At 37.6% G+C, this 13,000-nt stretch overlaps 1 protein-coding gene and 1 pseudogene across 8 annotated transcripts in view; one reads left to right on the top strand and one right to left on the bottom strand.

Moving 5' to 3' along the window:
• The window catches only part of WWP1 (WW domain containing E3 ubiquitin protein ligase 1), a 142,059-nt gene that overhangs the window by 40,978 nt on the left and 88,081 nt on the right, over window positions 1–13,000 (bottom strand). For 7 of the 8 annotated variants that reach the window (XM_043601311.1, XM_043601306.1, XM_043601309.1 and 4 more), the window contains 2 exons: window positions 2,799–2,894; window positions 1,041–1,215 (listed from right to left, as the gene is read on the bottom strand). In XM_043601311.1, the coding sequence (XP_043457246.1) occupies window positions 1,041–1,215; window positions 2,799–2,894 (271 nt within the window). The remainder of the gene's footprint in view (window positions 1–1,040; window positions 1,216–2,798; window positions 2,895–13,000) is intronic. The other variant, XM_043601312.1, reaches the window with a different exon arrangement.
• On the top strand, window positions 3,995–4,799 carry LOC122495563 (annotated as a pseudogene).

Raw genomic sequence — 13,000 nt, 5'->3', positions numbered from 1 at the left:
TGACCTAATTTTGCCGTTTCCCTAAGGTTTTCATGTATACAGACAGCAAAAGCACACAGTACATAATGTACAAAAGCACAAAGTACATAATTTCTTGTTTACTACATACAGCTGAACAGTGAAACCTTAGCACAGATTTCTGTACAAGTTACCGAAGGACCAGAAACTGGTGGCAGCAGGAGACGCTATGAAGGCTAAGCTGGCCCTGTCCCTCTCTGCTGGCCACAGAAAACCAGGTGAGTGGGTCAGACTGCAAATGAGAACTTATTACTTAACCTCTGAAGAAAATGGGAGTTGAAAGAGCCAGCCTGAGGCAGGATTCTGAAAAAAAGTTATTTAGGTTTTCTTTTTGTGTCTTCCCTAATTCCTATTTGCTAGCCTCCACATTTTGGGTTTTCAAGTTGCCTCAAAACACTATCCAGAGATGCCCAGTACTTAAAATTTGTATTTTCCACTTCCTGTGATCAAACCTATTTAACAGAGATTACCCGCTACCCCAAGTCTTCTTGTAGATGTTTGTTTACAGCAATAAATGAACCATCAATTGGTCAAATTTTCAGACAGCATTAGATTTTTTGGACAAAACCATCTCCAACCCCAGGAATATCTTCGGTAGGCCAAAACACATGAAAGTGTTGTTTCTGAGATTCTGAGATGGGAATGAGAACAGCTGGAAAATGGCAAGACTGGCCTTAAGTAAAATCAGGAGGTAACTGGTTTGGTTTAAAGCAAGCAAAATGATTCTAATTAAAGGTGGAGGATTGGGGAGTTAGTAAAGACAAATTATTTCATTAAGAAATTCATTTATGAAAACTACCATTTAGTAAAGACAAAAACAGTATGTACTTAATGTTAGTAAACTAGAATTAAAAAAAAAAAGCTTAAAGTGTGTATGTGTATCAGAAATACTTATATCTTATTAAAGAGTAAATAAAAATAGTCTTGCAATACAGTCTATAACATTTAAAAACCACCAAAGTCAAAAAGAGCAAATGCCTGAAGGAAAAAGTTGTGTTGATATCGTACAATGTGCTAATTACCGAATAGAGGTATCGTTGGTTGAACTGTTGCATAGCTCCCTGCAATTGGTTCCGCTGAGACTGCCACTGTTCAAAATTTCGAACAGACTCCATGGTAGGCCGTTGCCAGGTTGTTGTTCTGGTGTTGTGATCCACATAATAAACTCTTCCACGATCATCAACTCTTCTTTCCCAACTACCACAGGATAAGCATTAATAAAAAGTAAGCAAGAATGTCTTAATATAAGAAACTGGAAAGTAATTAGTTAACACCTAACTCACATGATTTAAAAATCAAGTCTGAGACATGAGCAAACAACTTCAAAAAAATGTGAACATTGATATTCTTCAGAGAAATTACAAACATGTAACTTGCTTTTTAGGTAAATTATCTTCCCATTCTACCACTACATGATTTCTAAAAAGGGGGCCAAAGACTGAACAGTCTCTGTATCAATCTGACCACCCTCTTTTTCTTGATAAGTTACTGAGCGCTTACTATATACCTAGTAATCTGTCCCTCTAGCCACTGCCTACATTCAGGGTTGCAACTCAGTTCTTACAGGTCTTCCAACATCCTGCTGTTACACAGCTGCTGAACACAAATGCAGATCGAATCATGTCATTCCACCTATCATGGCTCTCCGGCACAGCATAAAAATGAACCCATTCACCATTTCAGCCTCATCTCCCCTAAGATCTTTTAAGAGGCCCACATAATAGCCAAATCAACTACTTGCTGGTCTCAAATGTATATGTTTCATTTTGTCATCCCTTTTTTTTCTGAATATTCCCTCAAAACAAAATGCCCTTCCCTATTTCTCCACCAACCAGAGTTCTCCCCATCCTCCAGGGTTCAGTTATAAAGCCAATTCATGCCATTAACTTAGTTATCTAGCTATGTTCGAGGGACGAGGCAAGCCTAGGGTCCTCCTATTATGCCCCCATCCCCTCTCTCACAAACACTTCTATAAGCCATTAACTTATACAATGATTTAGGAATCCTATCAGCAACCCATCACATAAAAATAATGTATTTTTGTGAATATTCTGGACTTTGAATGTGTTTTATATTGGTGGACTTTAAGTTGCATCTGGAAGGTCATACTCTAAGAAGCAAAGACAATAAGGAGGTACTGCCAGTCCAGGCAGAGAGTTCAAGGAGAATATAAACAGTATAACTCAACCAGCTATCAGCACAATATTTATGAAGAGCTATTAAAGATAAGAGCACAAATGAAAAGGAAGACCAATTTTGTGAATACAGCCTAACAGCATGAATTTATATAGTGTGTAATAGAAATATTTTTATTCATTTAAGACTGTCTATAATTTTAGCCATAATGTAATATAATTTTACTTGTATCAATCTTTTAGATCATAACTTTGAACTACTCTAACGTCTCTTATGTCATTAGATCTCATGAAATAATACAGCTTAGATCACTACCTTTGGAGAACACACACATAAATTTTCCTAAATATGCTTTTCATTCCTTAAAATATAATGAATGACAAGCACTAAAACTGAACCAAAATTCTACAGCTACTCTACAGTAACACATGCCAGTGTTTGATAACCTCTTGAGGAAGCCCCTTCAGACTAATAGTAAAAGAGATACAATGTAACAAATCTCATTTACTGAACAGTCATTATTCACAAATAAATGAAGGAAAATATAACATGCACAAGGAAAGAATCATTTTATGTTGTAATAAATTTAAGAAATCAAACGTATGATAAAACACAACTGGAGATGAATAAAGATGCCACGTTACCCTGGAGGTAAAGGTTGCGGCCTCTCCCATGTGGTTGTTCGAGTGTTATGATCCACGTAATAGGTTCTACCATGAGGATCTTTTCTCTGTTCCCACCTTTAATAAAAATGCAAAAATGAAACTAAAAGATACCACAATAAGACAACCTGAAAAATAATTCCTTCTTATATTCAGGAAAATTGCAAATAAGTTTTACTTTAAAAGGTTATATAATATATACACATGCATATAAAATTTCTTTTCCCAATTATTAGTGTCTTTTCAGTTCTTAATTATTACCTTTTTATTAACAGTACTGGCAACTCAGTAGATACATAGTCAGTACAGGAGGATAAATACCTAATGTTTTTAAAAGTTACTAATTTATATAATTTATCACCAGAAAATTATCAGAAATTCATCAGAAAAGACAAATTTAATTAAAGGTAGAGGAACTTTCAGCCTATTACCACACTCAAGGCACAAAATGTTAATGAGGTAATATCCACTTCTGCCTGCAATTTAAAAAATACGCATCTATAAGATTTTATAGATATTGCATTAAAGAAGTATGTGGTGACACTGCTCCATGAAAATTCTTCTATATGCATAGTGTCTTCTTTTTGTATACAGCTATCTCCCTCTTGTTTTCAGTAAAACTCTTGTTTATGAACATTCCAATTTCATCTTTTCCTGTTTTATCTCAAAGACTCTCAATCTCTTATTTTCCCTACTCTCATTTTCTTCTCTGTGATTCCTGTTTCTTCTCTGTTCTTTCTGTAATATGGTATAGAAGAAAAATGTTAAATATAAAACATAATATTTCTGAGTTTAACATTCTTGTTTTCAATTGAAAGTAGACTAAACGGAAGAACTTTGTTTTCTCTTAAACTCAGGGGCCCAATTTGATTCTTTTTAGATTATAAAGGTCATTATTATTTTCTTACACAATGACCATACATATTAAGCTATTCCCTAAGCAAGGTATACACATACACACACATTTACTTTAAAAAGGCATGCAAAAAAATTTAATAGTTTGCTTAATTAAGCTCATCGACAAACAAGTCACAAAATGTTTCAACAGAATTATGAATAATAAAAATGCCCAACTTCACAACTGACTCAGAATCATGTAAGTTGTTAAATCGATCTATTAAAAAATCCCTGTTGCTCTCTTCCCTTTTATGGCCACTGCTGAAGCACCAGTGGCCAAAATGAAGTTCAATCCCTTTGTGACTTCTAACCAGAGCAAGAACCATGAAAGACATTTCAATGCACCTCCCCACATTCGGAGAAGATTTTATCCTCCTCTCTTTCCAAAGAGCTGAGACAGAAGTACAACATTCGATCCATGCCCATCCGAAAGGATGATAAAGTAAGGTTGTGTGAGGACACTATAAAGGTCAGCAAATTGGCAAAGTAGTCCAGGTTTACAGAAGAAATACATCATTTACATTTAACGAGTTCAGCAAGAGAAGGCAAAAAGCACAACTGTCCTTGTGGGCACTCACCCAAGCGAGCTGGTTATCACTAGATTAAAACTGGACAAAGACTACAAAAAGATCCTTGAACGTAAAGCCAAATCTTGCCATGTTAGGAAAGGAATAGGGCAAATTGAGAAATAGGGCAATTGAGAAGATGCAAGAATAAAGTAACCTGATATACAACTTAAAATAAAAAACTGTTAAAATGAAAAAAAATCTCTGCTGTATAAAATCCTACTTTGGAATATTCATGCTACCCTATACTATAAAAATTCAAGTATTTCTTACAAAAAAACATTTCACTAAAAAAAACAACCTCTGAAACTTCAGATTTTATGTATTTTCACTTAATAATAAAAGTTCATTGGAAGGCAGGATTCCAATATGGAATTTCATTTTAAAGACATTTCGGGAATATCTGTAACACTATCAATGGGCTATTGATTTGTATGAAAGCTCAACAGCCAAAAACAAATGTCTTAAAAATATACGAAATTTCGGGGCGCCTGGGTGGCTCAGTCGGTTAAGTGTCCGACTTCGGCCCAGGTCATGATCTCGCGGTCCGTGAGTTCGAGCCCCGCGTCAGGCTCTGTGCTGACAGTTCAGAGCCTGGAGCCTATTTCCGATTCTGTGTCTCCCTCTCTCTCTGACCCTCCCTTGTTCATGCTCTGTCTCTCTCTGTCTCAAAAATAAATAAACGTTAAAAAAAAAAAATATATATATATATATATATATACGAAATTTCAAGAACCTCCTGATAATGGTAGTTTTGTTATTTTTAGGTATTAATTCCTATAATCAGTTCTTGAATTTTTATTGCAATTCTATAGCAAAACTTACAGATTTCCATCTTTTACAAATATTTTTATCAAAATTATACATACTTTCACATAATTTTATACATTCATAGTTGTATAATGATATACATACACCTTCACACATACAGTCTACAGGGCTCACTACAAAAAACAGTGCCTAATGTCCCCTTAACTTCATTTTCCATTCCACAAAAGCAACATTTTCAACTGTTTCAGCCAATTCTTTTAGTATTTACCTCTTTTTATATTAATAAGCTTATTTTACTATTTTAGATTTCATCTCAAACATTGTATATTGATTTCTCACTATGAGAGTTTCAGCTGAAGTCTCTCTCCTGCATCCATCTACACATACACTGTAACACTTACCCTCCTTCCACCATTCCACATACACACATATTCTGTGTCCTTCCCTTATATGATGTAAAACTCTCCTGACAGCTGAGTCATGGAACATAATATTTCTTTTGTCTCCTTTCTTCCCATTTTCTTAGTTTCTATGTATTTATTAATTTCACTCCCAAAACTTCTCCACCTGTATATATGTCCTCTCAAAATATTCAGACTCATCAGGTATTTACCAATCACAGCTCTGCCTCACAATGAGCTGCTGATCCTGTCTGGCCAACTGAGAAGCCTGCGGCACATCTGCCATCTTGGGCCCCCTTTTACGTAAACATCATGCTGGTGATTCCTTTCACTCCCTTTCTATCAGACACCTGAGATCTGAAGCCCATGCCTTTCACGTTCAGTAGCTAATTTTATTTATTTATTTTTTGAAGTTCATTTATTTATGTTAAGAGGGACAGAAACAGCACGAGTGAGAGAAGGGCAGAGAGAGAGGGAGACGGGGAATCTCAAGCAGGCTCTGTACCACCAGGGAAGAGCCCAACGTGAGGCTCGAACTCAGGAAACCGCGAGATCAAGACCTGAGTTGAAACCAGGAGTTAGTTGGAGGCTTAATCGACTAAGCCACCCAGGCACCCCTCAGTAGCTAATTTTAGAGAAACACGAGTCCTGGTAGCTTTTTAACAAAGGATGCACAGGAAATGAACTTTGGAAACTGAGGATATCTGAAAATTTATTTATTCTGTGCACACACTCAACAGTTTGGCTGATTACAGAAATCAGGTTGCATTTAGTTTCCCTCAGCATTTTAAGTTGGCTTAACAGCTTTTTGCATTGATTCTAAGAACTCTAATGCCATTCTGATGAGTATGAGATGTGCTTTCAGTCCCTTTTTAAAATCTCTACACAGAAAAAACTAAGGTTTGCTGGAGGGGAGGTGGGTGGGAGGATAGGTTAAATGAGTGATGGGTACTAAGAAGGGCACTTACTGTGATGAGCACTGGGTGTTACATGTAAGTGATAAATCACTAAACCCTACACTTGAAACTAGTATTCTCTGTCTCTCCCTCTCTCTCTTCCCACTCCTGCGCTCTAGCTCCCTCTCTCAAAATAAATAAATAGACTTAAAAAAAAATCTTTCTAAAAAACGGTGGCTGCCTGGGTGGCTTGGTCAGTTAAGCATCTGACTCTCGGTTTCAGCTCAGGTCACGATTTCACAGTTCATGGGTTTGAGTCCCACACTGACAGTGAGGAGACTGCTTGGGATTCTCTATCCCTCCGTCTCTCATTACCCTTCCTGTGCTCTCACTCTCTCTTAAAATAAATAAATAGACTTAAAAAAAATCTTTCTGAAACTATTATTATATGTTAACTAACTGGAATTAAAATGAAAGCTTGAAAAAATAAATAAAAACCAACTGAAAAACACCATGTAGAGTGTGATACCAGTTTCTTAAAGTAATTCTATAAATGTACGCAAAACAGTAATTTACACAGTTACTCTCTAACCTCTTCACCTACTTCTATCTTTCCTCATAGAATCTGTCACTATATGACATTACTGAGTAGGTTATGTATGCAAGGCCCCAGCTGCTCAGCCTGCTGTTACAGACCCTTCACAGCAGCAGAGTCTTAGGCTCTGTTGGCCCTCTGAATATCCCAGGCCTGGAATAAAGTCTGATACAGAGAAGCTCTCAAATATTTACTGCCGGAATAAAATATAAACACCACTCTCTGAGTGTTTCTGTATGACTTAAGTATTTTATTTGGTCATGTCTTAGCTTTGTGATCAGAAACAAATTTTAAGATTGAGGGAAAAAATAAACATAACCAAGTATTCCATCTATATAATGGGCTACAAAGTCCTTTTCTAGGTTTATCTCAGATAAACTGCAAATATTCCCAACTTAACACTCAACAAATACTCAGTAAGCACTCACGTTCCAAGCATAATGCTAGCCACTGGTTCTTATTTTTCCAAAACAGGTTCACTTCCAGATTTCAGTGTTTTTGCTCTTAACAGAATTTACCTTTCTTAAATTTTTTCTGTAAAGTGCCAGAGAGTAAATATTTTAGGCTTTGTGGGTGAAAAGGCAAAGTCAATAATATTTGTAAGTACTTACATAATAAGAGCAAAAACTCCTGTCGTGGCCCCACCTCATTTTTCTAGCAGCCAGTCCAAGGGGAGGCAACTTGCTGAGCTGTCACTCCCAAAGTGAGATTCTACCTCTTGGGGCATGGCAGTTGTCACAAGTGAGTCCCCAATGTGTAGGTGGTGACTAAGGCATTGGGCAGCAAGGACAGAAGAAGGTACTGGTGGGGAGAAAGGATGGTACAGAGCAAAGGGTGATATTCTGGATTGGTCTGGGTGACTCACAGTGACAGCCTGCTAGAGCTGTGCCTGTGGGTCATATACAAGTGGTGGGCTGGAATTGGCAAGAGATCAGAACATCCCAGTAGTGAAAATTCATGAATACTTCCCAGTAAGTGCAAATTACCTGGCTGAGTAAGACTTCTCAATAGAATTCTTTAATTTCATAGATTTAGGTGCTAATTTATAAATGCCACACTTCACCCAACCATAATACTCTCCTTTCTAGTATTTAGATATAGTCTCACTAAGACATTGTATATAAAATTTCCAAACCTACCACTGAACAACTTTACACAACTTTACACAAATTTAAATTGCTTTAAAACAATAAGTAAATGTGGAAGAATTTTGTGAAATATATTACAATAAGAATACGAGAATTTAGTTACTTCTTGAATAACTGCTGATTTCAAACTTGGATAATGGGGTAGATGGTAAGACTTGCCTACTCATAAACCATGAAGAATGGTTACCTCTCTCCTCTACTGCTAACCTATGTCCACAAACTCCTACCCATCAGAAGCTCACTACTTTAAAGTCTCTCTCCTTTTATGAAAGAAAAACTGACCCTCAGCTCTGTATCTTTTCCTGCAATTTCCCCCAAACATTCCTCTTTCTCTGTGTCCACTAGCTCTTACTCCTTAAAAGTTTACTACACACTTCTACCCCTCCCATTCACTCCATCACACAGCACTCTGAATGCAGCTCTATTTCTCAGAAACTGCTTGTCAAAGGTCAACAATAAATAATCTCTTTGTAGTTACATTCAATTGGTGACTTTCGGTTCTTATCTTACTTGAATTTTTCAGTAGTTTTTGACCTTGTTAATCATTTCCTCAGAAGCATTTACAAGCCAGGGCTTTTGCCCAATTGTTCACTCACTCAAAATCATTTAATCAAGCACTAACTCACTTATTTAACAAGTATTTATCAAGTACCTGCTACATAGCAGGGATGGTTTTGGGTACAAAGAATACCGAAATGGACAAACTTAAGCCCTTTCTAGTCTAGTGGAAAGAAAATTGACAACAAACAAATATGTGTCATGTGGTGATTAACATAACACAAGTTATGCTGATTAGAAGAACCCTACTCCAAAGGTTCACACTGATTTCATTTATATTAATTCTGTAACAGGAAAAACTAAAACCTATAGTGGAAAAAAAAAAAATCAGAACGGTGATTGACTGAAAAAGGTACTTTAGAGAACTTTCTGGGATAATGGTAATATCTGAAATCTTAGTAAGGGTTTGGGTTAATCGATGTATGTGTTTGTTGAAACCCATCAAAATAGTATGGTTAATGGCACAAAAACAGACACACAGACCAATGGAATAGAATAGAAACCCCAGAACTAGACCCACAAACGTATGGCCAACTCATCTTTGACAAAGCAGGAAAGAACATCCAATGGAAAAAAGACAGCCTCTTTAACAAATGGTGCTGGGAGAACTGGACAGCAACATGCAGAAGGTTGAAACTAGACCACTTTCTCACACCATTCACAAAAATAAACTCAAAATGGATAAAGGACCTAAATGTGAGACAGGAAACTATCAAAACCCTAGAGGAGAAAGCAGGAAAAGACCTCTCTGACCTCAGCCGTAGCAATCTCTTACTCGACACATCCCCAAAGGCAAGGGAATTAAAAGCAAAAGTGAATTACTGGGACCTCCTCAAGATAAAAAGCTTCTGCACAGCAAACGAAACAACCAACAAAACTAAAAGGCAACCAACGGAATGGGAAAAGATATTCGCAAATGACATATCGGACAAAGGGCTAGTAGCCAAAATCTATAAAGAGCTCACCAAACTCCACACCCGAAAAACAAATAACCCAGTGAAGAAATGGGCAGAAAACATGAATAGACACTTCTCTAAAGAAGACATCCGGATGGCCAACAGGCACATGAAAAGATGTTCAGCGTCACTCCTCATCATGGAAATACAAATCAAAACCACACTCAGGTATTACCTCCCGCCAGTCAGAGTGGCCAAAATGAACAAATCAGGAGACTATAGATGCTGGAGAGGATGTGGAGAAACGGGAACCCTCTTGCACTGTTGGTGGGAATGCAAATTGGTGCAGCCGCTCTGGAAAGCAGTGTGGAGGTTCCTCAGAAAATTAAAAATAGACCTACCCTATGACCCAGCAATAGCACTGCTAGGAATTTATCCGAGGGATACAGGAGCACTGATGCATAGGGCCACTTGTACCCCAATGTTCATAGCAGCACTCTCAACAATAGCCAAATTATGGAAAGAGCCTAAATGTCCATCAACTGATGAATGGATAAAGAAATTGTGGTTTATATACACAATGGAATACTACGTGGCAATGAGAAAAAATGAAATATGGCCTTTTGTAGCAACGTGGATGGAACTGGAGAGTGTGATGCTAAGTGAAATAAGCCATACAGAGAAAGACAGATACCATATGGTTTCACTCTTACGTGGGTCCTGAGAAACTTAACAGGAACCCATGGGGGAGGGGAAGGAAAAAAAAAAAAAAAAAAGAGGTTAGAATGGGAGAGAGCCAAAGCATAAGAGACTGTTAAAAACAGAACAAACTGAGGGTTGATGGGGGGTGGGAGGGAGGAGAGGGTGGGTGATGGGTATTGAGGAGGGCACCTTTTGGGATGAGCACTGGGTGTTGTGTGGAAACCAATTTGTCAATAAATTTCATAAAAAAAATTTTAAAAAATGGGCATAAAAAAAAATAAATAAATACTTCAAAAAAAAAATAGTATGGTTAAGACTTGGGCATGTCCTTCTATGTAAACTTTACCTAAAAAACTTTACACAAATATTGAACTCCAGTTAATGACATACAAGCTAAAGTACTGAGGGAACTAAATGTACTGATGTCTGCAACTTATTGAACTACATTTAAAAATTAGATGGATAGAGAGAGGCAGAGATAGGAGATAAAGCAAATAGGGTAAAATGTAAATTACAGAATGCAGTGGTAGACACTGGGATGTTCACTGAAAAATTATTTAAAGTTTTCTGCATGTTTATAAATTTTCCTAAGAAAAGGTTAGGAAAAAATAAGGCAAAGTAAAGGGATGGGTGCAGAGGGACCTGATTTAAACAGAGAAAATCATGGGGCGCCTGGGTGGCGCAGTCGGTTAAGCGTCCGACTTCAGCCAGGTCACGATCTCGAGGTCCGTGAGTTTGAGCCCCGCGTCGGGCTCTGGGCTGATGGCTCAGAGCCTGGAGCCTGTTTCCGATTCTGTGTCTCCCTCTCTCTCTGCCCCTCCCCCGTTCATGCTCTGTCTCTCTCTGTCCCAAAAATAAATAAACGTTAAAAAAAAATTTTTTTTTAAATAAAAACAGAGAAAATCAGGAAAGGCCCCTGTAATGAGGTAACATTTGAGCAGAGACCTGGATGAATCGTGCAGATATCAGAGGTATAACACTCCACACAAAAGTTTGGGCAAATGCAAAGGACTTTGGGTGAGATCATGCTTGGCATAACACTCAAAATTCATCTCCAGGATGGAACACTGTTCCTTGAGAACACTCGTGATTCCAGGCACTCTGATTCCACTGGTAGTCATCTGAATTACTGAGCAAGTTACCAAAGAGAGGAAACACAGGAACTAAGATTTTTGAGGAAAGAGAAACGATGTAGTTTTGAAAACTGCTAACTCAGTTACACAAAGAATACTTCCTAAGCCAGAGGTATCAACCTTGGTTCCACTCTTCTTTTCTTCTACCTCCTTACAACTAATTACCAGGACACATCTCATCATCACCCTAAGAGACTAGCATCTCTTACTGCAGACTCTTTTAATTTCTCACCTGGATTAATAACTTCTAAACTTTTCTGATGACAGCTAACAGAGTAAGAAATATGTTTTACATGAATATCTGTGTGTACTAGATTGCTATTTCCCTACAGATTTTATACACACAAACACACACCAGAAAAATAAACTTTCTGGAAATGTTTACTCTTACTACACCTAATACTTTTTCAGTATTTTCTGTTCTTGTCTATATTGATTTACTTAAATTATGTGTTCAAATGCTGATCATAATCTAATGGGTTGCAACCTGCAATTTGAAAATCACATAGGTTACCACAAAGATCACATGATAGCTACAGACACGCTGAAGCATTTATTTGGCCCCCATAAAATTAAATATATATACTTATTATCACTTTAAATCATAATGCCTGCTTCTCTCATTTTTTTTTTAAATTTTTTAATGTTTGTTTATTTTTGACAGAGAGACAGCGCATGAGTGGGGGAGGGGCAGAGAGATAGGAAGACACAGAATCTGAAGCAGGCTCCAGGCTCTGAGCTGTCAGCACAGATCCTGACATGGGGCTTGAACTCACGGAGTGTGAGATCATGACCTGAGCCGAAGTCGGACGCTCAACCGACTGAGCCACCCAGGTACCCCCCTGCTTCTCTCATTTATAAAACAGTCTGGCTGCTATCTTTACTTACTTGTCTCAACTCTTTTTTTTTTTTTTTTAAATTTAGAAATAGAGTGCATGTGAAAGGAGGAGAGAGACAGAGAGAATCCAAAGCACAATCCATGCTCAGCCAGATGCGAGGCTAATCCCATGACCCTGGGATCATGACCTGAGCTGAAACCAAGAATCAGATGCTCAAAAGAATGAGCCACCCAGGCACCCCAATTGTCTCCTTAACTCCTAATCTATCTATACCACTGCTAGAATTAAGAACCTAACTAAAATGCAAACATAACTCTGCCACTCCCCTGCTCAAAATTCATTAATGTTTATCCACAGTTTTCAAGGAAAAACTCCCACACTCTTAGAAAAGTAAACAAAATTCTTCATAGGATTATTTACTCTTCAGTGCTACATAGGTCACTTCCTCAAATGCTGAACTCAAACTGTAACAAAATACTACTTCCAGAGCTTCACTTACATGTTTTTGTAAATGCTAGAGATCTGAACATGCAGTCAGCCTTCCATTATCGGTGCCTCCATTATTGCTGTGCTAACTCCTACTCTTCTTTCAGGAATCCACTTAAGGGTCATCTCTTCCTAAAAGTTTTCTTTGATCTCAAAAGTGTAAGCTACTCCCTTGCAAGCTCTCTCTGTATATATTCCCACCCACAGCCTGCTAAACTTACCTCTAGCCCGGCTTTAACTGTACTGTATAGTTGCTGTTTACTTATCTTTATCCTCCTATCAGACCATGAGGTTAA

Source organism: Prionailurus bengalensis, chromosome F2 (assembly GCF_016509475.1).
Source record: "Prionailurus bengalensis isolate Pbe53 chromosome F2, Fcat_Pben_1.1_paternal_pri, whole genome shotgun sequence".
Lineage (NCBI taxonomy): Eukaryota > Metazoa > Chordata > Mammalia > Carnivora > Felidae > Prionailurus > Prionailurus bengalensis.
Note: the sequence above shows the minus strand (reverse complement) of the source record. Positions and strands in the feature narration are given on the sequence as shown.